General features: G+C 30.2%; 2 protein-coding genes across 2 annotated transcripts; both read left to right on the plus strand.

Moving 5' to 3' along the window:
• The first annotated feature begins 373 nt into the window (after positions 1 to 373).
• Positions 374 to 2832, plus strand: LOC124822070 (uncharacterized). Its single transcript, XM_047294034.2, has 2 exons — positions 374 to 718; positions 939 to 2832. The coding sequence occupies exon 2, from the start codon at positions 1114 to 1116 to the stop codon at positions 2707 to 2709; it is 1596 nt and encodes a 531-aa protein (XP_047149990.1). The 5' UTR covers positions 374 to 718; positions 939 to 1113; the 3' UTR covers positions 2710 to 2832.
• A 16996-nt stretch (positions 2833 to 19828) lies between these two features.
• LOC124822067 (protein IQ-DOMAIN 31-like) lies at positions 19829 to 27290 on the plus strand. The gene is made up of 8 exons (XM_047294028.2): positions 19829 to 20140; positions 20311 to 20393; positions 21618 to 21715; positions 21899 to 22153; positions 23532 to 23735; positions 24585 to 24659; positions 25267 to 26383; positions 26719 to 27290. The coding sequence occupies exons 3-8, from the start codon at positions 21632 to 21634 to the stop codon at positions 26748 to 26750; spliced, it is 1767 nt and encodes a 588-aa protein (XP_047149984.1). The 5' UTR covers positions 19829 to 20140; positions 20311 to 20393; positions 21618 to 21631; the 3' UTR covers positions 26751 to 27290.
• Positions 27291 to 27948: the final 658 nt, after the last annotated feature.

Consider the following 27948-nt stretch of genomic DNA (forward strand, 5'->3'; position numbering starts at 1 on the left):
ATTATGACCCACCAATCCAAATTTTGCTTTACCAAATTGGCCTTGAAATATGCCTTACTCAATCCCAGTGGAGAATCAAGAAAACAGTGGCATTTGACAGACTTGTGTCAGAAGAGGAAGGTTTACCCTACACTTTCTAACACTTGGTTTATTAATGTATTATGCATGTTGAATGGAATTAGATGGAGGACCCACATGAAAAATCTGTTGTAAATCCGACAAATAAGAAAACATCAGAGTAATAGAAAGTCCAGAAGAATAACGGTCAGAGAGAAGAACCTTTCACTTCTTTCACTTGAAGTGTTTTTAGCATTAGTACATATATAGAGAAGAAAGAAAAGAAGCATTTCCTTAATGGCAAGACAAAGGAAGGAATAGTTGGAAATGCAGTTAGTTTGAGCAGGTTCCTGAGCCAATTGGTTGCTGACGTGGAGGAATCTGAGGCCGTTGGATGAAGGGGTGGCGTAAGATCCTCAGTTGAGTACACGTGCTGTCCCTCTCCCTTTACCACCCTTTCTCTCTCTCTCTCTCTCTCTCTCTCTTTTTTTCCTTTTTTTTTTGTTTTTTAATCTTTGCTTCCATGCATGGATTTCTCCTCCTAATATAGTGAAGTTTAGAGAGAGAATTGGAGAAACAAACGCTCACTCACTCACTCACTCTTGTTTGTTCTTTTCTCCCTTGGCTTCCTCATCCATCATCGCTATCATTAGCAACAAAGGTAACACGCACAACTCCTCTCCATCTCTTCAAAGTTTGATTTTTTCTTCAAAATTCAACTTCCCAAAGGACACGAGCTACTACTGCTGGTGCTAGTATTCTCAAGAAGCTTTCTAGTTTATATAGTTTACCATACTACACCACGTTCTCTTGTCCCTTTTGTTTTCCTCTTTTTCTGAGTTAGATCTTGCACTCACCTTTCAATTTTTTCGTGAAACCAGACATGGGGTTTCTCTTGTTCTTCTCTCCCACCGCTTCCAAGATACTATGCTGATCTGGGGTCTTGCTATTTCTCGCTGTGATCCTCTCCTCTTGTGTTGATGATCAAGAAGTGAGTTGGTTTGCCTTTGTTTGCTGATCCCTGCGTGTGTGTGTGTTCGGTTTCTTGAAAATCCAATGGAAGAAGATCAAGAAGTGAAGCACTCGTGCAAGTTCTGCAGCAAGAGCTTCCCTTGTGGGAGATCCTTAGGAGGTCACATGAGGTCACACGTCACCAATGTTTCATCCGAGACAGAGAAAGTTTCGTCTTTCAACAACAACAATGGTGGAGATAGAGATAGAGATAGAGAGACGGGAATAATGGGTTCTGAAGGGGGAACTAGCAATGGAGGGTATGGTCTCAGAGAGAACCCGAAGAAGACTTGGAGGTTCACGAATTCCGTTGATGACACTTTGTTGGTGTTGGACAAGTTGTGCAAGGAGTGTGGCAAAGGCTTTCACTCTTGGAAAGCTCTGTTTGGTCACATGAAGTGCCACTCCGAGAGAGTATCCCAGAACAACAGCAGCTTGATGGAGGATCAAGATTCGTGGACAGAAAATACCAATGCTAGCCAGAAGATGGTGTCGGATGATAGCCACTCCGACAATGAAGCCACTGCTCCAAACCGTAGGAGAAGATCCAGGAGGAGAAGGACAAGGTACGTGGCTCCATCAACTTCTTCTGTGTCCTTTGTTTCTGAGGCAGAGCAGGAGCAGGAAGAGGTTGCCATGAGTTTGATGATGCTTAGCAGGGATGTTAGTCCTTGGTGTGGTCTCAGTTCTGTGAACTCATTTCATTTTGAATCTCCTTTGGTTCCAACCAATTTAGATTCCAAGGCTGAAGGCAAGAGGGTTGTCTCCAATGATTCTGAAAATAAGGTTACCAAACCAAAGGATATGAAGTGGGATTTTGGCAATTTGGATGCTTCATATCTCAACTCCAAAGGAAAAATAAGCTCAGAACTTGATAAGAAGGCCGAGCTTGATACTGATTCTGCATTTGAGGACAATGGAATAGATGATAATAGAAATAATAAGTACACTTCAATCAAGGCAAAGTATTTGGATTCTGAATTGAAGGCTAGTTCTTCAAAGAGTTGGGTGAAGAACAAGTCCCCAGAAGTTGAATTGAGCAAAATCTCAAACAAGAGAGGAAAATTTGAGTGTGCTACTTGCAAGAAAATCTTCCACTCATACCAAGCACTCGGAGGTCACAGAGCTAGTCACAAGAAGATCAAGGGATGCTTTGCTTCAAGAAATGAGAGCAGTGAAAACAGCACTGACTTGGAAGCAGACCTCTCCCCTGATCCAACAACAGAAAGTAAGCTCCTGAAGAAGGAATATGTGGAAGAACATGAAATGGTTACTGTTACTACTACTACTACTACTACTGGTTTTGACAATGAGGAAGAGAGAGAGAGAGATTTGAAAAAGGGGAAAGTTCATGAGTGCCCAATTTGCCTCAAGGTTTTTCCATCTGGACAAGCCTTGGGTGGTCACAAGAGATCTCATCACTTGCCTAATGGGTCTGATATTGCTAGAAACTGTCAAAGTCAAAGAGTTGTACTTGGGAGAGAAGACCCAGAAATTAGGGACTTTTTTGATCTTAATCTTCCTGCTTCTACAGAGGAAGAAGGTAACAGCCATGGCCATGCTGAGCCTTACAAACCTTGGTGGGTAGTAGGAGGCAGCAGCCACAAGCAAGAGGCACTGATAGGCCTCATTTCTAACTAAACTAAACCTATCAAAGTTCATTCCAGCACAGGTTTCAAATCTCAGTTCAACTTCAGAGTGAAGATTCCAAACTGTATAGAAAAAAGCTTATGCACTTATTTCATTAATTCTTTTCGGGATTCATATCTTCTTTGAGGTATTTCTGTTATTCTTCAAGTACTTCATAAGGAACTTTTCATCCTTTTCTCTTTTTATTTTCTATATTTTTTTGGTGGGGTGATATTTGTTGGTTACTTTGTTCATACTTCAAGGAATAAGTTCCTTGCTGCAAATTTTAGGTTCATGATTTTGGCCATCCTTCAAACTTGAGGAATTTGTAACAGACTCTCACTCCTTGTGTTGTTTTCACACAGCTTCCACCCTGGCCTTGTATGAATAATATAAATTGTTGTGTGAAATTCCAAAAGTGACATTTTGGTGGTAATTATCTATCTTTGCATCAAAGAGAAATGAATGAGGTGTTGAAAATTTGGGATAGATACTGAACATCATAACACATGACATGAAGAGATAAAAAGGCAAAGTTTTTATTATAAACATAAAGAAGGCATGTGAGCTGAAGGTGGTTGTTTAGTCACCTACCATAAAACCTGACCACCCATCTATCTCTAGTTTCCTTCTCCCACTGGCCACACAAGTTGTGTGTTATTAAATCCTTCTCACTCTTTAATCTTTATATACTCAGTATCAAATATCATAATAGTAGTAGCAATAATAATAATAATAATTCAAAAGGGTGATGGGGTTGGACCAAACTATGCAATTTACTGATCATAACGGCAGATATAACTTGTGAAAAGGTGCTGCTAGCTTGGTAACTATAATGCTGCTAAGTGAAAAAAAGACAACTTTTTCAGTTTTACAAGTTGTTTTTCTTGGTAACTTAGAGTTCAATTTTGTTATATTGATGATAGTAGGATAGAGTAGAGATGATGGAGTTCACTGTAGATGGAAAAAGAAAAGAAAACAAAAACTGAGATCCTATTTTAATGATTGAAGAAAGGGTGAGATGCAAGAATTGGGACCATTGGGCTTGGATGTGTGTAGTGATACATGGCTCAGCTTACAAAGCGGCACTTGTTGGCACAGTTAGAAGGGTTCATCACTGACACAGTATGGGGTGGCTTAGCTGTAGTATCTGCCAATGCTTTGTCAACCAGCACAAGTAATTAACATCTCACCAAGGCTATTTTAACATGGATACAATTATTTTTACACTCAATAAATTTTTACACATACTTTATATTTACTATTTCATTTTTCTATCACTCTTTTTCTTTATATATATAAAACTTATATTTTTTTTAATAATTCAAATATCTCTAAAAGTGGGTTGTATGTAAAACAAAACATTTTTTTTCTAATATTTGAGAAATTGTACTAAAGGGTATTCTAATCATTGACAATATTTTTCTTTTCTTAGATAAACTTATCTTCAAATGTCTATCTTTCTATAGTGACTTATGTTTAACATATAACTTGGTAAGTGTTTTGGCTACTATAATAAGATCATCCAAGTTTTAATACTTAGAAAAAAGTTTAGGCACATGTATTTGAATAGAGTTTTGGGCAGTTCTCAAAGTTTTGTTGTCAAGTCACTTATATAATGTATTTATATTTGTGTTAAAGATTATACATTGTTTTTCGGCCCAAATTATTATAAAACAAAAATTATGTTTTAGTTTTTAAATTAAATTATAAAATATTTTATTTTTGTATTTTATAAAAATTATATAAAATACCCTTTTCAATAAATGACATATGAAAGTTATATTTTAATTTATTATGTACATGTGAAAAACATTTGTTGTATAGTTTGTTAGTCATGATAATTTTTTATAATAGTTTTGTAGAAAAACATATTTAATCTATTGGAAAAGTATTTGAGGGAGTGGAAAACCAAAAATTAAACTGATGTCTTAGTAATTGAAATTTGGGACAAGTTTTCCAGTCAAACTTATCTTTCAAGTTGGGACTTGTGTCTTTTATCTCGCAACAAAAATGAAACCGTTAGATCAAATTGAAGAATTATCTATTTCAATGTCAAAATCAGAGTAGATATAGCAATTAATATATATTTTACTTTCTTATTCTAAATTTGTATTTATAATTTTTTGGGTGAACTTTTCCATCAAATTGTTGGTAATTTTATTTTGCTCTAAGCTAATAATCATTAGTTAATCTTTGATTGAAGTGACAGTTTAATTGACCATTAGAAAATAATGTGGTTCATTAGGTAGATATGACCATATAATTATACGTATAAAATTTATTTGATAAAAATAATTTAAATGATATTTATATCTCAAATAGGTAATAGTAAATATTTATTATATGAGATATAAATATCGAAATATTTTATTTTTAGTATAATTATAGTTTTAATATATAAGCTTTAATTAAATCAGTTTTATCTTATGTTTTAATTATAAAGATAATTGAATACATGTTTGATTTATAATTATAATGATATATATTTATTAAAGAAAAATTAACATTAAAAAATTTCGTTATATTTTTTATTTGTAAATTACATATATTACTGTATTAACATTGTAATATTTTATCATACTAAAAATGTCACTATTTATTGTATTAGATCAATTATTTATCCAATTATCCTGGGTTAACTCAAAAGTATTTGACCAAGGCATATGTTAAAAAGAATAAAATAAAGAAGAAAAATAAAAGAATTGTAGTCCGCTTGTATAATTACGCTAGGTCAATGAGATTCCTGAGTTCACTTCCTAAAAAATGTTACACTGGGATTATTTAAAAATAAAGAGTATACTTCCATGTTTAGACTGATGCACAAGTTGTTTTTTAAAATATCTTCGTATATGATAAAATAATATTTTAATTAACTTTTTGAGGGGCTTATAACATTCATTAATTTCTTACGATTTTAAACTCCCATAAAGGTAAAAATAACTTCAATATTTTGAATTCTAATTAACTTATTTTTTATATGTTGTTATTTGTATGTCTTTATCTTTATGATATCTTTTTTCAATAAAGATAGAATTTCTTTTCGAACTAATCAAATCATTAAAAATGTTAAATACATATTCACGAATAAAAACAAAAAATTCATAATTTTATATTTATAATCAAACATAACATTCTTAAAAAAAAAGTCTGTCACTTCAAATCAAGATGTAACACTATAATATCGTTCTTAATTAAAAAATTACACAACAAAAGTTAAAAAAAATAAACAATTTTCATTTATGTTTATTCATTTATTTATCATATATATATATATATATATATATATATATATATATATATATATATATATATATATATATATATATACACATATATATATACACTTTTTTTGGGTTAGGAGAAGAGTTAACAACATCAAGACATTAATTTTATAGGCAAAATTTGATCAATATTTAATTATGTCAAAATTGATTTAGAAGCTAAAAAAAACTTATTTATTATTTTGTGTCTCTGTATAACAATTCAACAACATTTATTTGGTCACATTGATTTAAGCATCCCATGTTTAAAGTTTTTGGCTACATTGATTTAAACATCTCATGTTTAAAGTTTCTAGTACCATATTGATTTCGAGCAAAACCCTTTATATATAAAACCCCTTGCTCTATGTTTAAATTACTTTGAGTTGAATGATATTTGAATTGTTTATTAGCATCTGTTTGAAAGTTACTAAAGGTGTATTTTTTTTTTCAAGTTATAAATTGAATAATATTTGAAATATAACTACTTTTGCATGAGTATTATTTAAACACTCATTACTCTTTGTTTAAAGCTAAATATCTTTTGGATCTTAATCACTTCTGATTAATCCATTGAGTATTGTTTGAAATGTAATTGTTTGGATAGTTGTCACTTCTAGTTAGCACACTTTTTCTTTTAGAGAATAGTCACTCCTAGCTAAACAAATAAAAGTTTGCTATAAGAACATAATAGTATTATTTTACAAAGCTTATAAGGTTACATAAAGATTTTGAAAGTGTTTTGGCATTTTGAAATTGACCACTTCTTTGTCTTCTTTCCTAGTCATAATCATCTATTAAAATGTTAACATAATTTAGACTCAATTTCAGGAATACTAAATACTAAATCAACATGCTGCTCGTTGTTAAGATATTGAAGTATTAACAAAAGTAGAGTTATTCACTAAAGTTAAGTTGAGAGGTACAAACGAATGAAAACTAACGACTATGTTGAATTGATACATATGAAAAAAATATACACTGAATGGATCATAGTTAAAATAAATTATGTAAAAGAAAAATATCATTACGGTTTATTCACAAACTTCATTGTATGATTACATAATATTTGTTTCATTCTTATAAATTTCATTTTGACTGTTGTATTCTGTTATTTGGCTTTAGGATATATTGTAATGTAACTTTTATGTTATTTCCTTTCTCATTTGTATATATCTTTTATTCTTTGATTAGTAAAAGTAGAGTAGTCAAAATAGTCTGGTTTGACTTTACCAACTATAAGTTAGTTATTTAGTAAATCAATCCAACTCAGCACACTTAGGGTTAAATATGTTTTTAGTCCCTAAACTATTGGTCGTTTCTGGTTTTCGTCCCTGTTTCAAAGTAAGGTACAATTTGGTCCTCATTCTTTTTGAAAACGTTCGTTTTAGTCCTCGAAAACTAAACACTGTTCAAAAATTTGGTCCTCATTTAGCAACAAATGAGGACTAAAACCAAAATTCCGAGGACTAAAACGAACGTTTCGAAAAGAATGAGGACCAAATTGTACCTTACTTTGAAAGAGGGACGAAAACCAGAAACGGCCAATAGTTTAGGGACTAAAAACATATTTAACCCGCACACTTATTAGGAAGCTCAAGAAATTTGAGCTCATTCCTACCCCGCCACAGGTTAACTCACTTAATTAAAAAAGATTACAACTTTTTTTCTTCTTCAATCTAGCAGGTTTTTTTAACATGTAACCAAAATATAAAAAAAGTCCAAATCTATTTTAAAAATCAGTTTTTTTCTCATTTTAAAGAATAAATAAGTTTATTTATCCTAAAAACCAAATCATAATTCCAAATAAAATCTAAATAATCTCAAAAGTATATCCAACATATTCATCTTAATGCTTAAACTTCAATATGAGGTTTTTAACATAATTTAATCATAGGTAAGATGAAAATTTGCAAACTTTTTTTTAACTCAATTTGCCACGAACCCATGGTGGACAGGTTAGCTCATGGATTTTAATTCATTCTAAATACTCTAAGTAAAAGCATGCTTGAATCTTTTCAATTCCTCTGTATTTAAGGATTCCCTTTTCTCAGACTTTATGTTTCCTTTTATTTTTTAATTATTTTCATTTTCATTGATGGATTTTCAATTGATATATTCTTCATTTTATTCTTAAAATTGAACCCCTCACAAACAATAAATTCTAATTTACTTCATGTGTAGATCAAATATAATAATTTATTCCCATGTGAAGTTGGGCTTCTTGGTTCTTTGCATATTGAAAAATGGAAACTTTGAAAAGACTTTGGATCTTCAAGATCAACTCAAAAACACAAATAACCTCCATGATTAATGCCTTGTTAATTGATAAGGTTTTTGATGATAACAAAACATTCACTCTACCAGACGAGAGAGTCTTTGGTTAGAAGTGAAACAACCTTAGATGACTAAGAAAGAATGTCTGATAGATATAATGAGTTTTAGTGATTGATCAACATGTGTTGAAGATTAAAATATATGATCTATACTTATGCTTTTATGTGCTAAATGGTTGATATTCAAATATTATATATGATAAGTAGAGTTTGGTAAATGCAAAGACCAAGCCATAACATTAGAAGAGTCTAAGTAGTAGACAAGTTAATGTGTTAGACATTTTACAACAAAGGAAATCACTATATTAAAGCATTAAAAGACTCAAGTCACTAGATGACCTAAACCACTAAGTGACATAAGGTGTTAGATGACCTAAGTAATATAAGGGTTAGACGACCAAAGACAACTAAGCCATTAAACGACTAAGAGTGTTAGACGACCTGAATAATAAAACTTAGTTTTAAATATAACAAGTCAAAACTCACCTTGATATGTGGATTAATTACACTTTTTTAATCTCTTATTAACTACATGAATTGATATAAATATGACTATTTGAAGAAGAGAATTAATTAAGAGCTATAATGATCAAAGAATTATGTGTGATAATTTACCTCCTATAAGAAGAAAGTCTTTGAAATCAAATGGTCAAGTAATATGAGCATTAAGGAGATGTTCCATACAATTGATAAGTGATTTGTTTGATTGATTAAGATATTATTATTGCTCTAATAATTCAAATGGATAATCCAATTGCACAAAGTTTTCTTAACTGAACAATCGTGAACATTGAGGAAAGAACATAATTTAAATAAAGTCTTGAAGAACATTTAAATTAAACAATCCCGAAGAACATTAACAGATTCATAATTGAAGTCTTGAAGAATGATGTTGAAAATTCATGCGAAAAATCAAATTAAAGAATTGATCAAATCATTCCATATCAAGAAGATTATGATGAAGACACTGCAATTTGAATTCTTTGCAACTAAAAAATTCAACAGTTATATAAAGGACGCATACGTGAAGTTTAACGAAGCTATTTCAAAATATCAAAGTGCTAAGAAAATTTCATATCATTAGTGATTAGTGAATTAGGTTGAGATCTTACATATTATAAATCCTTCATTGTGTAAAATTGTAACATGTGAGTTGAATTGTGCACTCCTACTGTGAGGGTGCTTTCTTATTAATCATTGTAAATGAGAGTTCTTAATCTTAAGAGGAGAATAATAAGGATACCTAAAGAGGTTGATATTTGATGTAGTCTGGACAGGTTTGTACTTGCATACCTAAAGAGGTTGAAACTCGTGTAAACCGAAGAGGATGAATGTGTTGATTAATGGAATATCTTAAGTATATTGCTTAAGAGATTGGACGTAACCTCAGGTGGAGGTGAACATATATAAATTCTTTGTATACATTATCTCTATCTCTACTCTTTACGTTGAATATTTTGTTTGCACAAGTATTGTATGAATTTGTTTACATGCTCTGTTCATCCCCCTTCTACCAACACCAACCACTAATGATTTTGAATAGAAAAAAATTTTAGGCCATCTTCTCCCATCTATTACCTTAAAGGGGGACAAGTGTATTGTTCTCTTCAAATAATTTTCTCAAAATTGTGTCGAAATATTTAAGAATATTTTTTACAATGTAAAAAATATAAACCTTGAGGATTATAATTTGTTACAACATCCTTCTAAAATAAGATAACTCATGACAATGGATATATTAACTCAAATGATCACTAACTAATTTTTATTGATAAAAATGACTTCATACAAGCATTGTAGAATGATGAATGAATTTAAAAGTGGTGGTTCTATGTAGGGCCTTGGAAGTTCAGGCATTCAATATGAAAAATGCTTTTACCTTTTTCTTATGAAAAATATAACATGTCATCGCTATGTTAAGAAAAGTTTGTTTCCAAAAACTAATTAGATAAAAAACAATGATTTGATTTTGACATTCATACCATCTAGATTTTCTTCACAAATTTTGACTCTTGAAATATAGTACTTTTAGCTTGATCATGTTGACGCAAGATTACCCCAATGACAATTGTCAAACACTTGTAGTTATGCTATTCTTAAATTTTTTATAAGATTGAAAATATGACATTGTATTTTTTCCTCCAGTCTTTTGACAATTTTATTTATGCTAAATGTCAAAAAAATCATCACTTATCTACATAATAATCATGTTAAACAAGAGAGCTGTAGTTATAATTAGGTTAATAAGTGTATAATGTATATACTACAATAAAATATGATCATAATGTAGAAACTAACGAAAGATTTCATAATAGTCAAACATTGTTTTACATGACATCAATAACAACTAAAAATCAAGTTTGTATTGATGAAAGACATAGTGAAAATTGCTAGTATAATGCCCATTGAGAATACTAAAGAATTTTTCCATATCCAAGAACTTCTCTATGGATAAATCTACTTCATACTTGTTAAAACCAAATTGCAACAACATTTTTTCAGTAAAATCTAAGACACTTTCTTGTATAATTCTTCACCCATTTTCAAATTCTACATGTTTGTCCTTTAGACATGACATGTACTTTACAACATTCTAGAATGTATTTTCTTATAAAAAAAATAAAATAAAATAAAAGAGAACAAGAATTAAATTTATAATAAAAAGATAACTAAGAGAGATGTCAATTGATTTATATATATATATATATATATATATATATATATATATATATATATATATATATATATCCTTTCTTTAATTTATTTAATAAAAAAAATTATTTCAATTTAGTGACCCATTCAAAAAATCATGCCGAAATTTGGTGATCTTAGACTCTAGGTGTCAAAAATGGACCTAGAGCTACATTCAAAGAGAACTCCTAAAATATTATTAATTGGGACAAATTGGTGTAGTCGAACTTGAATCATTATCTGGGAGTCAATTGTTTTCAATTCAAAACTGTTTTGCAACACACCTTTGCTATCAAAACTACTTTGTTTCATAAATCAATCCTGCTTTATACTCTATGCAATTTCTTTACTGCTTTATTTAGAGTCAAATTAGTTAGAAGATTATATTTTCTGTCAAATATATGTGGATGCGACACTTGTTATGTTACTAACTACTCAATATACTTGTTGGTATATTTGATACACATTAACAATTTTCTCTTTTCATTTGCAATTTATTTATTTATTTTTCATCTTGAAATGAAAAAGTGTCTCAACCTATAAATGTTTCCACAAGCTAATCTTCATTTTAATGGGTTCTTAACTTCTCCAAGGCAACTTTAAAATTTTTAAAATTGATAAAGATTCCCCATCCTTCTAAAGATTATTAATTTTTTTTTGTTTGTTTTTTTTTCTTTTAGACTAACAATGTTAATGATTTTCAAAGATTATTACTTTTTTTGTTTGTTTTTTTTCTTTTAGACTAACAATGTTAATAATGATTTTCAATTTGAATATGATAAATATTTATGCTTACGTTAAAATTACATCAATAAAATATAATATTTTATTTTCAACCACAATTTAAGAAACCATGTTCGATCTTTTACGATTATTATTACATGAATACCATTCCTAACTTCTTATAAAACGTTTCAAACGGTATTAATGTTCTAGGTTTTAATTAAATAATATTTTTCAATATATTTATTTAATAAAAAAAGAAAACTAAACTGAAATAACATAAAATGAAGCTTGTATGATTTAGAAGAAAACCAGAACAAAATTAATACTAACGTTTTTGAAAAAAAAAACTTCAAAAGTAATTAAACAAAACCAAAAAGGTAAATGTAAAAGACAAACAAGTAATTATCAAAGTTTCAAGATGACAATGAAAAAGTAATTTGCATTAACATTGAGCACGTAAATAAATGAGAAGAAATTAAATAAAAGAAATTACCAAACAAAAATAAAATGATTGCACGGAAAAAAGAATCAAGAATATGATTCCCGTCATTTTCTTAGTTCTTTTCTCAGAAAGAAAATAAAAATCGATCACTTTCAACTTTTATTACGAAAGACTATATATAAACAATTTATTCAACCCTTATAATTTGTATTTAAAACTTACACAATGTACAATTATTATCTTACTTATCACTTTTAAGTAAATGACAATACAACTTCATAACTCATGATTCCATACATGTCATTAAAGAGAGATTAGTGTAATGAATAAAATACGAAGAAGAGTTAGAGTAATTTGATAAAAATGCTAATAAAAAAAAGTACCCGAATAAATTTGTATTTTATTATAAAAACGTTACTACATAACTTATTATAACGGTTGGATTATATCATTATTGTTTCATTTTTTATTAATAAAAATGAAAAAATATCATGGATACAATTTTATTTACAATTTTATTAATAAAAATGAAAAAATATCAATATTTATTAAATATTACAAAAGAAAAAAAAAACACTACACCGACAAGGTCTTCTGGCAAAATCTCTTTACAAAAACAACTCATCTCTACCACTACACAATGTCCTTCAAAAATTCAACCCCTCATTTATTGTTGCTCCCATATCTCCATTGCTACATCAACCTATCACATACTCTTTTTTCTTCTTTTTTTTTTTTCAAATCAAGAAATTAGTGCATTTTTAAATTAATTTTATACTTTGTTTATTTATATTAGTGCGATTTTAAAAGAATTTTATACTTCTTTTTTGTGAAGCAAAAGTGGATGATGGGATCCCACAACAGCATGTTATACGTAATTGTGATTGCTTATTGGTCTAAGGTCTACTCACTTAATTAATAACAATTGAAATCTTGCTATATATTCATCACAAACCAAACTTCAACTATTTTCAAACGTCATCTACAAATAACCCTTCCATCCTACCATTAATTAATACTAACTTTAGGTTAACCTCGGGATTATAGTCCTCACCCTATAAACAACCCTAATTAATCTTTCTGCTGATCTTCCATGTAACAATTAAAAATTATAACATTAATTATTACAAATAATAAAAATTTTAGAATGAAAATTTTTTGATAGGTAAAACCTTGGTAATTAATATTAAAAACTAATTTAGATTATAATTCTTAAATCAATAATATTTTTTTTATTTATAGTAGAGATATAAAAAAATTTAATTTATAAATTAATATATAAATTAGTAATTCATTATTTTTTATCTTTAAATTTGGTTGTTATTTTATTATTATTTTTAAATCTTTCTTATAAATGTTTAATATAATAACTACATATGTAGGGTTTACAAAAATATTTTTTAAATTAAAATAATGTTATATTAGTTTGATTATGCTTTAGATGATGAATATTTTATATGAAAACTAAATATGTAAATATTTAATTCAAATACGGCATCTAATATTTTAATAAAATTTAAATGATTAGATGGAAATTAAAATTTGTCAAAATATGTTTGTTGAAATCGATTTTCATTAGAAATAGTTGTTTATGAAATTGCATTCTTACTCATTCTCTAATATTCAAACTTTTGGTATATGGGTGAACTAATAATATTCAAACTTTTGTTAGGAGCCATGTCATGATTTAGCATTTGCTTATGCATATCAAAAAATGCATTCCCATAGAATAAATTATCTTCAAGTTTAATTCGGGAAATGCGTCACATCCTCAAAACAAAACCATTCACACTAATCATTCATTATAGTATAGTAGCTGACCAGACCTAACCTAACATTTTAAAATGAATGGATTGGGTTTCGATAACTATACTACGAATGTGTATATGTAAAACCTTTCTCTAAAAACAAGATTAAGAATGTGAAATATTCTTTAGTATAGTTTTGCATATTACCCTCTAGTATCTATTTTAAAAATTATCATTATGAATCTTTTAACTGATTGATCATATAAGAATAATATTTACAATTTAAAATTAATTAATGTTGTAAAAGAAGTTTTTCTTTTGCCATAAATTTAACTAAGAAGTTTTGTTTGCAATATAAATGGTCTTAATAAATTATTTCTAGAGTTTCTTTGTTACGTGGAAATAATCGATTCCAAGTGGTGTTAATCAATTATTACACAGACTCATGCTTTTAGAAAATATTTTTATTCTAGAATAATTTATTATCAGAAGTATTAATCCACTATTTCACTGTTGTTTGAATACTGTTCTTATTATTTTTCTTGTGGCATATACAATTTGGAATAATTATTGTTATATTTTCTTTTTAATAATGTTTGAAGGAGGAGAATTCGTGTATGTTTACTTGGAGATGTGTTTAAATTTTATGAATTTTTTTTTTGGACTCGTAAATTGTCCTTTTGTTGCTAATTTTTCCTTGTATGTTATGCAGGGAGCATAAAGAAAATGAAAGTTTTCATAGCAAAGGGAGTTCTATGTACGAATTTGTAATTGTTTGTTTGAAGACTGAATGAAAGTCAAGTTAACATCATCTCCAACATTTAAGTTTGAATCAAGCATGTGAAGTGGGTCATCATAAAAAAGGAAATTATTGGACTTAAAAGAGAAGACTAAAATGGACAGTAAAGATGTTCTCATCATGTTTGAAGAAGTATTTAAAGAGTTTTAGTTTTAATTAGATTGAACCTTTCACACAGGTTATTCACAATGTTATCATCATTTAGCATACAATCATTACTAAAATCAATTAAAAGAAAAATGTTTTAATAAATTTTAAAATGTGAGAAAAAGGTTTTAAGGCTTTGTTAATCAATTAAGTTTATAAGAAATCAATTAAATTGTTCATAAGAGGTTTAAGAACAAGATAATTTATTATCATTAAACGAATAAACCAAAGAACAAATTTAAGTCTTTTTTCAATGCTCTTAAAAATTAACAAATTAAAATCTTCTATAATCATTTTTTTTTCATAATAAATACAAAGCAGAATTAATCGATTAATACATTGCATAATCAATCAGAACAAAAGCTTTGTAACTATTTTTCAAATTTAGTTAAAATAATCAATAAAATACTGATATTATTTGATTAAATACATATGAAATTTCTTTAAATCAATGTTTTTTAAATTATATAAATAGAGTCTTTTGTCTCAATCTTTTATATACAACGAATACATTTACAAAACCAAATTGACTTTGGACATTTTGAGCAATTTACATGTTATCAAAGAGTGCTTACAAGATGTAAAGATTGAAGGTTTTGTAGTGTTACAAGTTTATGTTATTGTTTTTGTTGTGAAGTTTCGTAAACATTTTTCTTGTTAGAGTGTGTTTCAATGTCTATCATCTTGGTTGATCAAGAATTGATTTATGTTGATATCCTTTTGTCTCTGAAGAGATAGACTTATGCACTACAAGAAAGTTATTAAAGATTAACAAAAAATTTAGAGATGTAAGAACCTAAAAAATAAAGTCTTAATAGTTGATAACGTGTTTTAAATAATTAAACCATGTTATTTTAATATTAAAAGCTAAAAGTATAAATAAAGTTATTTGAGTTTTTTAGAGTTGTTAGAGCTCCTAATAAGTAAGAGGAACTAACTAATATTTTTAATTTTTTTTTATGTTTATAATCTCTGTTAGATGTTTGAAATGTTGTGAAATTTGGTGGTTTGATGTGGTGAACTTTTGTTATGAAATTTTGCTTGAATGTTATTGGTTTTAGATAATTTATGATGGTTAGGAATAATTGTGTAATTGATTTGAATTATACTAAAATAATGTTGTAATATGGTATAAGTACTTGAGTTGTTGGGTTTAAAATATGTTGGTTTGGTATGAGTAAGTTATGAAGGAGTTGTTTGTTAATTATAAAGGGTCTTGCTGGTCTGAATTGATAAGATTGAGGAAATAATTGGTGTTTCGGGTGTTGGGTATATGAAAGAGTAAAAAGTTAGGATATTGGTTAAAAACAGGGTTTATTAATATGGGTTTTGGCAAGTGAAATTCTAAAATAGTTGGTTCTTGAGTGAATTTGGAATTACGAATTTAAGTTTGTGTCATTTAAGACTTAGTTAGCTTTTTATCTTGTTGAAATATGATGCGTAAATAAGTTAAGTTAGTGGTTTGACTATGGTGAGTGTGAGCTTGATATAATGGATTGAGTCATTAACCATTTGAGCAAATTGATATCTAAGCCAAGATTTAAACATGTTTTCAAACAATTACAAGTATTACGATACCAATTTGGTCATTTGGAAATGGTTTGATTCACATATCAAGAATCAGAGTTGATGGTTCTGATATGGATTTGAGGGGCATGGTGGCGCTGAGCGTCACGAAGTTAGAGAGCTACTGAACTCTATGGTGTTGAGCACTACAAAGATAGTGAGGTCTTTGTGTTCTGGGTGCTAAAGGAAAACTATGGGCTGCTGAACGCTGTGATATCTGTTTGGTGGGTGTTAAGCAGTAAGAAGTGGCGTTGAGCGTCATTTCTCTATTGCAAGTCTAGGCTTTTGTTTCTCTTAATTCGTTGGGCGATTGACTTACTCGTTGGGCATCAATCTAGTATTGGACATTTGTTTTGGATTTTCGTTTAAGTTTTTTGTACTTTCAAAAGTTGATTTGTTTAGAATGTTTTATACATATTTATCATATTAGTGTAGATATTGTATATGTTAATGGCTGATGCATATGGTGGTGTGTGTGATGCTATTTCAAGTATGATATAACGTGACAATGAATTCTGGTTGTTGGTATGGTATTAATGTTTGGCGTAATTCCATGGACTTTGTGTTGAGACTCTATGGTGGTGTTTAGTAGTGTGTTGTATTGAAGTAGGGACTCGATCTTGGAAGCTATCCTGACACTCCAATAATCATTCCATTTCAAGTATAGAATGAGGGTTATGTGGTGAGAAGTAGCAGGAAGTCCTAGTTTATGGTTTGATTCTTTGGTCATAGGTAGTAGACATAGTAACCTGTGTAGTAGCTTGGGTGGACAAGTTGTTCCACCACTATAAGTGTAAAACTTGCCATAGTCTAACTTCAATACACATATCTGGATGATCAAGTCTAAATGATATGAATATGTTAAAGTTTTGATTTGAATTGAGAATGTAATTATTATGTAAGGTTAAACTAAATTGTGATTGTTTCTTTGTAAAAGTTAGCTTACCCTTCTACTTTATTTGTATATTTGTTTCTGTTTCTCTTTTGTAATAATCACCTGATTGGTGTGAGCACAGGATGATGTCTGGAGCAGGTGCGACAAGGAGGGAACTTATGTATAGATAGTTGGATTAGTTCTTATGTATATTTGGAGTTTTTAAAAACTATTTTAAAACACTTAGTCTATGTATAGTTACTATTGGTTTTAGAAAGTTACTGTATATAAAGTTTGGTGTTATTGTTAGGTTTGGATAACTATAATGACACTTTATATGTTTTCTTTTAAGTTAATTGTTCTTGTTTATTGAATATGTGATGCTTCCATAACTATTAAAAGGTGATGTTACAAGAGACAAAAAAATAATTGGTCATTATTGAGACTAAAGTTAGACAATATTTATAAACTAAAAATTATCGCTATCTAAAATAGTATTTATTATTAATAAAAATATAATTGTGAATAATAGAGACTAACTTAGAAACAATAATAGTAAGTAGTCAAAACATTGATAGCTAATGTTAAAGATCAATTTAGACTCTAACTCTCAAATGAATTATAATTTTTTTATTAATAAATTATTATTTTAGATACCAATAATTTTTAGTTTATAAAATGATGTCTAATTTAGTCAATATAATGACTAATTATTATTTTTTCTTTAAATTTGGTTATTATTTAATGATTTTCTTGTAATTATATCTTCTAAGTGTGTTCAAAGATTGAATAATTGATACTCAATGTAGGATAATTGGATCTATACGAATATAAATCTTCTTGAACATTCTTTCTTTCTATTGTCTTATTTTATTGCGTTGTTATCTCAACTTGTATCAATCTTGACTTACAAGTTTATTGTATTTCTTTTTCAAATTTGAAAGTGTTTTATAAAGAACTTGAAAAAAGAAAAATATTTTAAAAGATATTTAAAACCAATTCATACCCCTCTTGATTTAGCCAAGTTATATTTAAAATTTAATCTTAGCATTTCTAATTGTTATTTTGAATTACCTTTTATACATGATAATTTTAATTCTTATCATAAATACAAAAATTTCATTTTACATTTTAACTAATTTTATAATTTCTATCACATTTCTTAAAAGTCTTTGAAATCAATTATAATAACAAAAAATAATAATAATAATAATATAAACTTTTACGTGTGTTCAAGTCAATATTTTATATTTAAATTAGTTTTTATATTTTTATTTTTGTTCAATTTATTTCTAATTTTTTAAAGTAATTTTGTCTTAATCCATATTTTATTAAAATTTATCACTGTAACATATGTAAAAATTAAATTTGAAGAAAGACTTATTTTATAAAAAAACTAAATTGAATAAAAACAACATTGATATTTTATTAAAATTTATCACTGTAACATATGTAAAAATTAAATTTGAAGAAAGACCTATTTTATAAAAAAACTAAATTGAATAAAAACAAAAAATATAGAAAACAAATTAAATATAAATTTTGATAAAATATTGACTTGACACTTGAATATTTTTTTAAGTTAAAAAACTTAGAAGAAATTTAAAAAAAAAGTTAAAAAAATCATCAACGATTGATTCACTGTTTATTAATCAAACAAAATTGGTGAAAATTAAAATCAAAATAAAAAAGAAGAAGTTAAAACTAAATTAATTAAACTTAACAAAAATAAAAACTAAATTAGAATTTTGAAACCTTAAATTTAATATACATTTTCTCATGTCAAAAATTTATTTCAATAACTTATTATTTTATATATTTTGTGTGGTGACCTATTATATCAAAAAGACTGTAAAAATCTTATTTTTAATTTATTATATATATATATATATATATATATATATATATTATTTATGTTTAAATCTATTGTATTCACAATACAGTGAATAGTTATGGTTATACTTTTTTTAACGAGTTCTCAACTTAGACACTAAATATGTTCATTTGGTAAAGTGGACTTGCATCTATTTTAATTTTTTTAAATATTATTTTGGAGAGAAAGAATTCAAGATTTGAGAGTACAGTAAATTATATAAAGAATTAAAATTACAGCATGAATTAAAGTTCATTCTAATTTTTCTAAAATAAATCTACCATTCAGAACAACAAAAGTAAATATTCCTTGAAACAAAAGTAGAAAAAATGCTTCTTTGTTTTGTCGTACCCTAATTATCCACTCTTAGTACCATCCGGACACAGCAGGTCCCTTCATGCCAGCATGGCTCTCATGTACCAACTGACTCCATTTCTCTCCCACCTACTTCCACACGCGTCTTCACGCGCTTCATCTTCACCTTCACTCTCTCCCTCGCACTTCCCATGTCTCACATACCTCAAAACGCCCCTCCGCGCGTGAGATTCGTATTTCCACTCAAGGGTACCGAAGTCATTTCGCAATAAAGGAGCTGGGACACTTGGTTCCGAAGTAACTGCACCAGCACTCCCACCACAACCACTGCGGCCAGCCCTCTTAACGTGCACTTAAACGCACCGTTTCACGAGCTGCACCCTCCACCGTGTGATCAATAAGTCATCGCATCAACGGTTCCAAGAAGGATTGCCGCCAAATATTCAGTTAGTGTTGACCACACGCCGTCCTTGTCCAAACGGAACAAATAATCCAAGCTTTTCTCAGTTTCAGTATCAGTTTCAGACATTTTCATTTTTTTTCTTTTCCAATTTAACTTTCATGAGACATGACAGCATGCAAATGCAACAACTCATAAATTGATGAAGCTTTAGGTCACATTTTACTCTCTTAGTTCTCATTTTCGGTTTCACTTCTTCTACGGTACACAAACTTTTTCTCTCGTGTTTCTTTCTCTCCTTAACTGTTCTTATTATCTTCCCCACTGAATATCTTTATGCTACTTGTCGTGGAAAAAAGCTAGGAGAAGAAGAACAATGAATGTTCTAATTTTGTAGTCTCATATTTACTTCCAATGTGCTTGTGTTTGATAGGAATTGTAAGATTTGAGACCAAGAGCTTTGACGTTTCTCAGGTAATTGTGAGATTTGAGACCAAGAGCTTTGACGTTTTTCAGGTAATGGTCAGATCTAACCTAGCATCAGCTTCATATGTTTAGTTTTCCCCTGCTTGTTGTAGATCTTGTTCATTCTAATTATGTGTTTTCTTTGTTGTGTGTTTGATTTCCTTCGGTTTGAACACTTGCTCGGTGTTTGTGTCTTGTTTATTATTGGTAAACTGTAATTCTTGAGGCTTTCGTGAAAATTCCAGTTGGTAACGGTCAGGGGACTGGGGTATTTTGTTTGATTATTTTGTTTTCGTGCAGAATTATTGTCGGTGACAACAACATATTAAGGTAATGAGTGCAGTGGCCCATGATTAGGTGCAGTATTATTATTGCGTAAGAGAATAGATGGGATCAATTTTTATCATTATGTCTTTATACTGTTCATAGTTGTTGGTCATGATTGCCCTTAACTTATTGTTTCAAAGCCTGGATTACACTGCCTACCTTTCTCTTTATGCTATGAATTTTGCTAACTGGTGAGCATGCCACCCCACTTTGTCAATCATTAGTGGCAAAATTTATCTCTTGTTAATTACCTATTCATTACGAAAAAATAAGATGTTATTCCTTGTAACAAAAGCTGTTAACCACTCCACCCAGAATTTTAATGTTACCGGTGTAAGTATTTAATAATAGTTCCTAGCCGTTAAATCAAATAATACTCATTTGATACAGTTTCTGTACCCGCCCCCCTCGAGTGATACAATTTCTTTCTTAAAGAGACTTCTAAATCATATTCTCTTATAATATGCAATTCTGTGTTTGAAATTGTGTAACATCTTGATATAACGTATATTTTCTACTTTCAGAACTGATATGTCTCCATATCTTAATACTCTTGCTTTATATTATGTGAGTACTTCCGCTAAGTGAGTGTTTGAGAATTTCCTTTTTTGAGTTCTGTGGTCGAGTGGTATCTACGCTGACATATAATTGCTAAGTATAAGAATTTATCTCAATAAGTTCCAAAATTTAATCTTCTGCTGCTCGTTGACCATAATAATTTGTGTATCTCGACTGGACAACACTGTGGGGTCATAGTACAACCTGTGACATCGGTTCACTGCTTGATCTTAGTAGCAATAACCAAAGTATCTGAATTGGAAAATATTATTTAGTATTCATCTTGGGTACTTTCTTGATAAGTGTATTTTTTGTTTTTGAGTAGTTGTTTACTTTCTTAGAGAACCATTTGAAATGTGGAGATTAGGTTAACCGTTTTTCTCCTGACAGGTTGTAATCTCAGAATGGGAAAATCACCAGGAAAATGGATCAAAACTGTACTATTTGGGAAAAAGTCATCCAGATCAAATTTGTCAAAGGGAAGAGAGGTAAAGCAATTAGTTAAAGCAAAACTCTAATCAATTTTAAAATATATTTCATATTAATTGCATGCGTGCATCGGTAATTTTCTTTTAAATGACATAATTGGTGGCCTAAGAAAAATAAATTTGCAAGTGTGAACATTCCTGATTTTAACTTCTGACTTCTTTTGCTGTAATTTCATGTGGAAGATTGTTAATAAAAGAGAAGCAGTGGTTACTTCCAACGTGTTGGAGAACGGTTTGGCCTTAGATCCAAACCACATTGAGATTGCTACAAATGAGGAGGACCTTGAACTGGAGAATGAAGAATCAGAAGTTACTTTACCTGAGAATCAAGAAAGAGACAGTATAGGACCTGTTGATCCAGATGCACCACATGATCCAGAGAAAATCAGGCAGGAGGTAGCAGCAATAAAGGCACAAGCTGCTTTCAGGGGTTACTTGGTAGGTGTCTCACTGTTTTCGAGAACATTAAGTAACTGAATTCCTTTAATTATTTAGTATAGAACATTAGAATTTTGAAGTGTACTCTGGGGTTAGATATCTTGGACTAGACTGCTAAAGGATAAATTGACTCTGAAGCTTATTTTCTATTCTGATTGTAAATTTAATTGTCATAATATCTCACTTGAGGTCTGGTGAGCCTTTCACACATGTACAACATACAAAGATGGAAATTATTTGTGAGAGGAGAAATAGGATTTGGGTCCAACTTAATATTACAAAATTGACTTGTAATGTGAAGAATGCGTCTCATTTATTCCATTAGTTATACACTTTGGTCTAACTCAATCTCATAAAACTAGCTTATGTTATGAGATGAGGGTTGTTTCCCATTTATACACTTTGACCTTATCTCCCGTTAGTATGGGAGTTGAGTTTTTCCCAACATAGCCCCTCTTTTCCAATACTATTGAGTCTGATAGGTGATCCATTAATAAATCTAGGATAAACTTTGTAACTTTGATACCATTTTAGAATTTGGATGAGTCTAACTTATTTTCACAAAACCGACTTATGAGGTTTACATTGTCTCTTATTTATATGAACTATTTTGGTTTTATCTCTAGTCAATGTAGAACTTGAGTTTTTCCCAACGTGTATTTGGTTGTCATTTATTTATGCATTTCTTCTGTTCAGTATCCATGCTTTTTAATATGAGGCAGTACTTTTCCCTTTCTAAGGTTCTTGTGAAGAGTTAGTGTTAAAACACGAGAACAAGGTGTTTAAAATCAAGTGTGGTATTTAGAGTTAGAATCACTTGACTTCTATACCCTTCATAAGTACCCAAGCACTAGGAGAACCCACTCCACAAAAGCTAACAATAAAGGGTAGAATCTAACACTTAAATACTTCATCCAGCATCCCACACTATGTAATGTATGATTTAGGCACCCCATAATACCCCAATTCCCATCAATCCACTCCCCAAATTTTTTTATTGGTTTTTTTATTTTGTTTTATAAAGTATTATATATAAGGTTGACCAATAAGTCAGTATAGCAAATAATTTATTTTGTAAAATAAAAGTTCTAATAATTTTCTTAATGTTAGTCAATTCACAGATGTTTTCCTGTCAGTTATCTACTCATCCCAGCTTCCATTTTCATGAGATTCTTTCCATCGAATACGTATTTCGTTGAGAAATAAATTGAAATCCTAATTTTTATACTACTTTCCTGATATTCGTTAGCATCTTATTGCAAGAGCTGGCACATGAACATTTTTAGCAAATTGGAAAGATGCTTGTAGAGTTTTGATTGTATCAGTGAATGAATATTGTAATATTTGATATTTGCTAATGGAAGCATCTTTTCTGAAGGCTCGCAGGGCATTTAGGGCTCTAAAAGGCATAATAAGGTTGCAAGCACTTATTCGTGGGCACCTAGTTAGGAGACAAGCAGTTGTTACATTGTGCTGTATGTATGGGATTGTAAAGTTTCAAGCACTTGCCCGTGGACTAAAGATTAGGAAGTCTAATGTTGGATTTGAAATCCATCAGAAGTGCGGTCTGTTTAAGCCTCTGGTACTGTTCTCTAAGAATGTGTAAATTATCAATGATTTATCATCTCATTTCTATTGTTTAAGGTGTTTTTCTGATTACGTGCATTAATGATGTACCTGACTATATAGATTAAATTAAAACAAAATGGTCCAATTAAATGTAGACATTTTGGCTGAACCAGGCAGGACATTTAAAACGAGGTACTTTTGAATTAAATATTACTAGATTCAGGATGACCTCTTATCACCCATTACATTTTTTTTTTGTAGCTAAACTTGTTAAGAATTGTGTTCTTCAATTTTTTTTGCCTCTTATTGAGCTGTATAGAATGTAATAATGGGACAAGTGAATAATATGTATTTATCAAATGAGGTGTGAAATTTCTAATGACTTTCTTTTATGGTGGATTGTTCACCAATCAGGTATTGTTAGCACGAAGTTCATGACTGAATCATGTAGAGATACAGAAGGAAGGATTATTTTGTGTAATAAATCTTCTGGAAAAATTACAAAAGGGGAATTCTTGGTAAATATGGGAACCTTTAATCACTCCATTGGTCAATGATGCTCAAAAACTTATAATAGAGGTTTATGAATAGCGAATTATGACCTAGCAACTTCAGTGATTAATTATTCCTAAATTGTAAGTAGGTTTACCAAGAATTCCGTTTTCTATTCTTTTTGGTCAGCCAAAGACAATATTATACAAAAAGGGATACCCAAAGCATGTACAAATACAAGAGGCCAGTGTCCTGTGATGTTAATACTATAACATCCCAACCATAATTCCTTTTTTTGTTTATTTTTCTTTCTTTTCTATTATTCTTGGTGCTGAGATTTTTCCCTCTGTGTTATGCATTTGTGCTTCAGGAGGGCAAACTTGGTGAGCCGGTTGGTATTTCCACAAAAATTTCAAAGTTGTCTGCAAATACTTTCATCCGTAAGGTAACTTTAACTATGCCATGAATGAGATACAAATATTTATTTTTGAGTTTGGCGTATTCTGGATGGAGTCCATTTGTGATTGAACAGTACTATAAATTTTGAGGTGACAATACTATAGTTTTAAACTTGAAAGGATACTTTAGATCCCCTTGGTCAATAGAACAGCAGGGTACTTTTCTCTATTGTTTTTTTAGTAAGTGGAACCGTCTAATTGCTCTCAACTGTAGAGGATTTCAAATTGGGATACAAACATAAGTTATCTTTTATTTCTCAAGAATGTGGTATTTCTTTTTCTTTATCAATGGAGTGATGAAATCTGATGTTCAGAAAGGTGAAAGAATTACACGTCTTTTGTTACTAGAACTGACTATTGGTATCCTTGAGCATGAGGCTAAGCCAGAAAGGGCTTTACATTACTTTAAAACCTGTGCTTTTGTATATTTTACAAATTTTCTCTAAGTGGATGTCATTATGTTCAATTGTCTTACCATAAATTTTACTTTAGTTAAATCTGAACCTCGAATTAAAAGGGTTTCTTCTATCAAATTTGTGTTTTGATCTGTTTTACTCAAATTGAGCTAGTGAAAATTTGGGCTTCTTGTTTCAGCTTCTTGCTTCATCAATTACAATAATGGCCCTGCGCTTGCAATATGTTAGTGGAGATCCAAATTCAGTGTTAAGCTGGTTGGAGCGCTGGTCATTATCTTGCTTTTGGAAACCAGTTTCCCAACCTAAGAAAATTCGAGACTCTAAATCTCAGAGAAAGCAGGGTAATATTTCAAATGGAGAAGTTCAAATTTCCAAGTCAAGACGCACTAACAGGAAGCTTCCTGTTGCTAGTTTTGAACCAGTCCCAGTGCAAACAAATCCTGAATTTGAGAAACCAAAACGTAATTTCAGGAAAACACCATACCAGGTGTCAGATCCAGAGCAAGACAATCCACAAAGTGAGCTTGAAAAGGTTAAACGTAACTTGAGAAAGATTCATAACCCTGTTGTTGAGAGTGCTGTTCAGCCAGAAGTTGAGTCTGAGACTCTAAAGCAGCATTTGGAAATCACAACAGTCATTCCAGGTAATGCTGGTTCAGAACAAGTGATCGTTACTTCTGAGGAAAAGATCAAGAAGGAAGAAACTTGGACTATCTCCGATGTGCCTGATATTGAAATTACTCCAAGACCATCATCGGTTAACAAGGAAGTGTCTAACATTCCAAGTAATTATCAAGTGTCTGTAGAATCTGAACCCTTGTCAGAGACAATTACTAAAGATAGAAACACTTCTCGTGATGAAGTTCAAAATGGGCTAGGCAATCTACCAGAGGCTATTTTTAAAGAAGACAACTCCCTATTAACAAATGGAGATTTGAGTCATAAAGATCTGACAGGTAATGAAAACCAGAAACCTACCCGTAAAGCATCAAATTTGACGAAACAGGAGAATGGGGAAGATGGCTTAAAGAATAGTCCAAAAGTACCAAGTTATATGGCAGCAACTGAATCCGCCAAGGCAAAGTTGAGGGCACTAGGGTCAGGATCCCCGAGGTCTGGAGAAGATGGAACTGAGAAAAACAACAACACTGCTGGTTCTGGGAGACATTCTCTGCCATCTTCAACTGGCAACAAGATTAGTTCGCAATCACCTAGGACACAGAGATCAGTTCCAGCAGGTGGCAAAGGGAGTAAAAAAAGTGACAGATCAATAGCATCTTCTAAAGGAGGGAATGGTATGACATAGTCCTTCACACATCTAGGAATTTGACAATGTCACGTTATGATTCACCCAGAAAATTACCATTTTTCAAAGAGTTTTAAAACTGAATTGTTAGTTTAAAGACACTTATCCAATCTCAAGTTGGATGAATGTCGCTGAGAAAGTTTCTGGTACTCTATACTTATAGTTTAGTGTCTTAACCGCTTATTCCAAAAGAAACAATCAACTTAGCAGAAGTGAAGTTATAATTTCCAGAATGAATCCGCTATATGCTGGTGGATGCCTTTGTTTGCTCGTGATTGATAATCTCGTGATTGATAATCATAAACTTGTTTATTCATCTTGCAGGTAAAGTAATTCAAGCAGAGTGGAGGAGGTGAGCAAGGTAACCTTGGTTTTCAGGGATTGAGATGTTGAACATCCTTGAGTCAATGTGATGAAAGTTAATGCAACGATGGGGTCGTTGTATGGCCTGCTTTAACCAGCTTATTTTTCCTGCATTCCGGGTGGTGAGTTGTACAACATAGGTTTTAAGTTTTGCATACTGCAACATTACAAGTCTATGCTCCGTTTGTCTTGGCTGTCCATATTGTATTTTTATCTCAGTGTGTGTGATCATAAACATTATTCGTGTTCCCAAGCTTGTGTTTGGACAAAAATGATCTGGTAACATGAGAAGATTTCTTTAGCCTTCAAGAAACTTCTTTTTTTATTTAGTGAAGGAGGGATCACATTGTTACATTTATTGTTGCAAGCCTGTGATGCATGATTAGGGTCTAGCTAGTGTAACTAAAAATACCTTTCAATACAGTGACTTGCTCAATAATATGATCTACCTTTTATTATTAATATAGAGACTGATATCAATGTAATAGCGGAAGTAACAAAAATGAAGAAAAAAAGGGGATTGTTAACGTTTATATTCAATATTGTTTGTTGTGTGCAAGGATTTCTTCCATAAGCCACTGTAGATTTCTTCCATAAAGCCCAAACTAGTATGAAAAGTAGCGTTGCACTGTAGATTTCTTGTTTTTCTTTTTCTTTTGAAAAACTATCAAAGATCAATTGTAATTGTAAGTAATACGAAGTTGTTCAATTCAAGAGTGGGGAGAATTGATATAACTTTTAAAACATTTTTCCATTAGCAAATTCTGAAAATATTTTTTCAAGGACTTGATTAAGCAGTTGGGATTTTTGCAAGAACGAAGAAATAGTATAATAGAGATAAAGAAGTAAAGATTTTACAAGAGATTTCAGGCTAGTTTGAATCAATTGATTTTACATCAAATATGAATCTACTCAACCTTAAATAATTCTTTTCACTATCTTAAAATGCCTATTTCACAATCGTATTACTCATGCACTTATACGGAAGATGCACAAGCAACTCCCTTAAACAATGCTCAAGAGAAAGTACTAGAAAAATGTCTATCAAAGTATTTTCTAAAATTTGTATTAGAGTATGATTTAGGTCGATTTTAAAAGGATAAATGTATACTATGTTAGATCTTTAGTGCTTTTTTGGTAGAAAATAAATTTTGAAATTTTTAGTGAAAATACAAATTAAAACATAATTTA

Source organism: Vigna umbellata, chromosome 2, assembly GCF_029865625.1.
Source record: "Vigna umbellata cultivar VRB3 chromosome 2, Vumbellata_1.0, whole genome shotgun sequence".
In the NCBI taxonomy this organism is placed as follows: Eukaryota; Viridiplantae; Streptophyta; class Magnoliopsida; order Fabales; family Fabaceae; genus Vigna; species Vigna umbellata.

Excerpts from the sequence above, each read along its gene's own strand:
- LOC124822070 (XM_047294034.2), top strand. The coding sequence starts at position 1,114 with ATGGAAGAAGATCAAGAAGTGAAGCACTCGTGCAAGTTCTGCAGCAAG.
- LOC124822067 (XM_047294028.2), top strand. The coding sequence starts at position 21,632 with ATGGGAAAATCACCAGGAAAATGGATCAAAACTGTACTATTTGGGAAA. Across the intron at positions 24,660-25,266 it reads CAAATACTTTCATCCGTAAG|CTTCTTGCTTCATCAATTAC; the intron begins GTAACTTTAACT and ends TTCTTGTTTCAG. Across the intron at positions 26,384-26,718 it reads ATCTTCTAAAGGAGGGAATG|GTAAAGTAATTCAAGCAGAG; the intron begins GTATGACATAGT and ends TTCATCTTGCAG.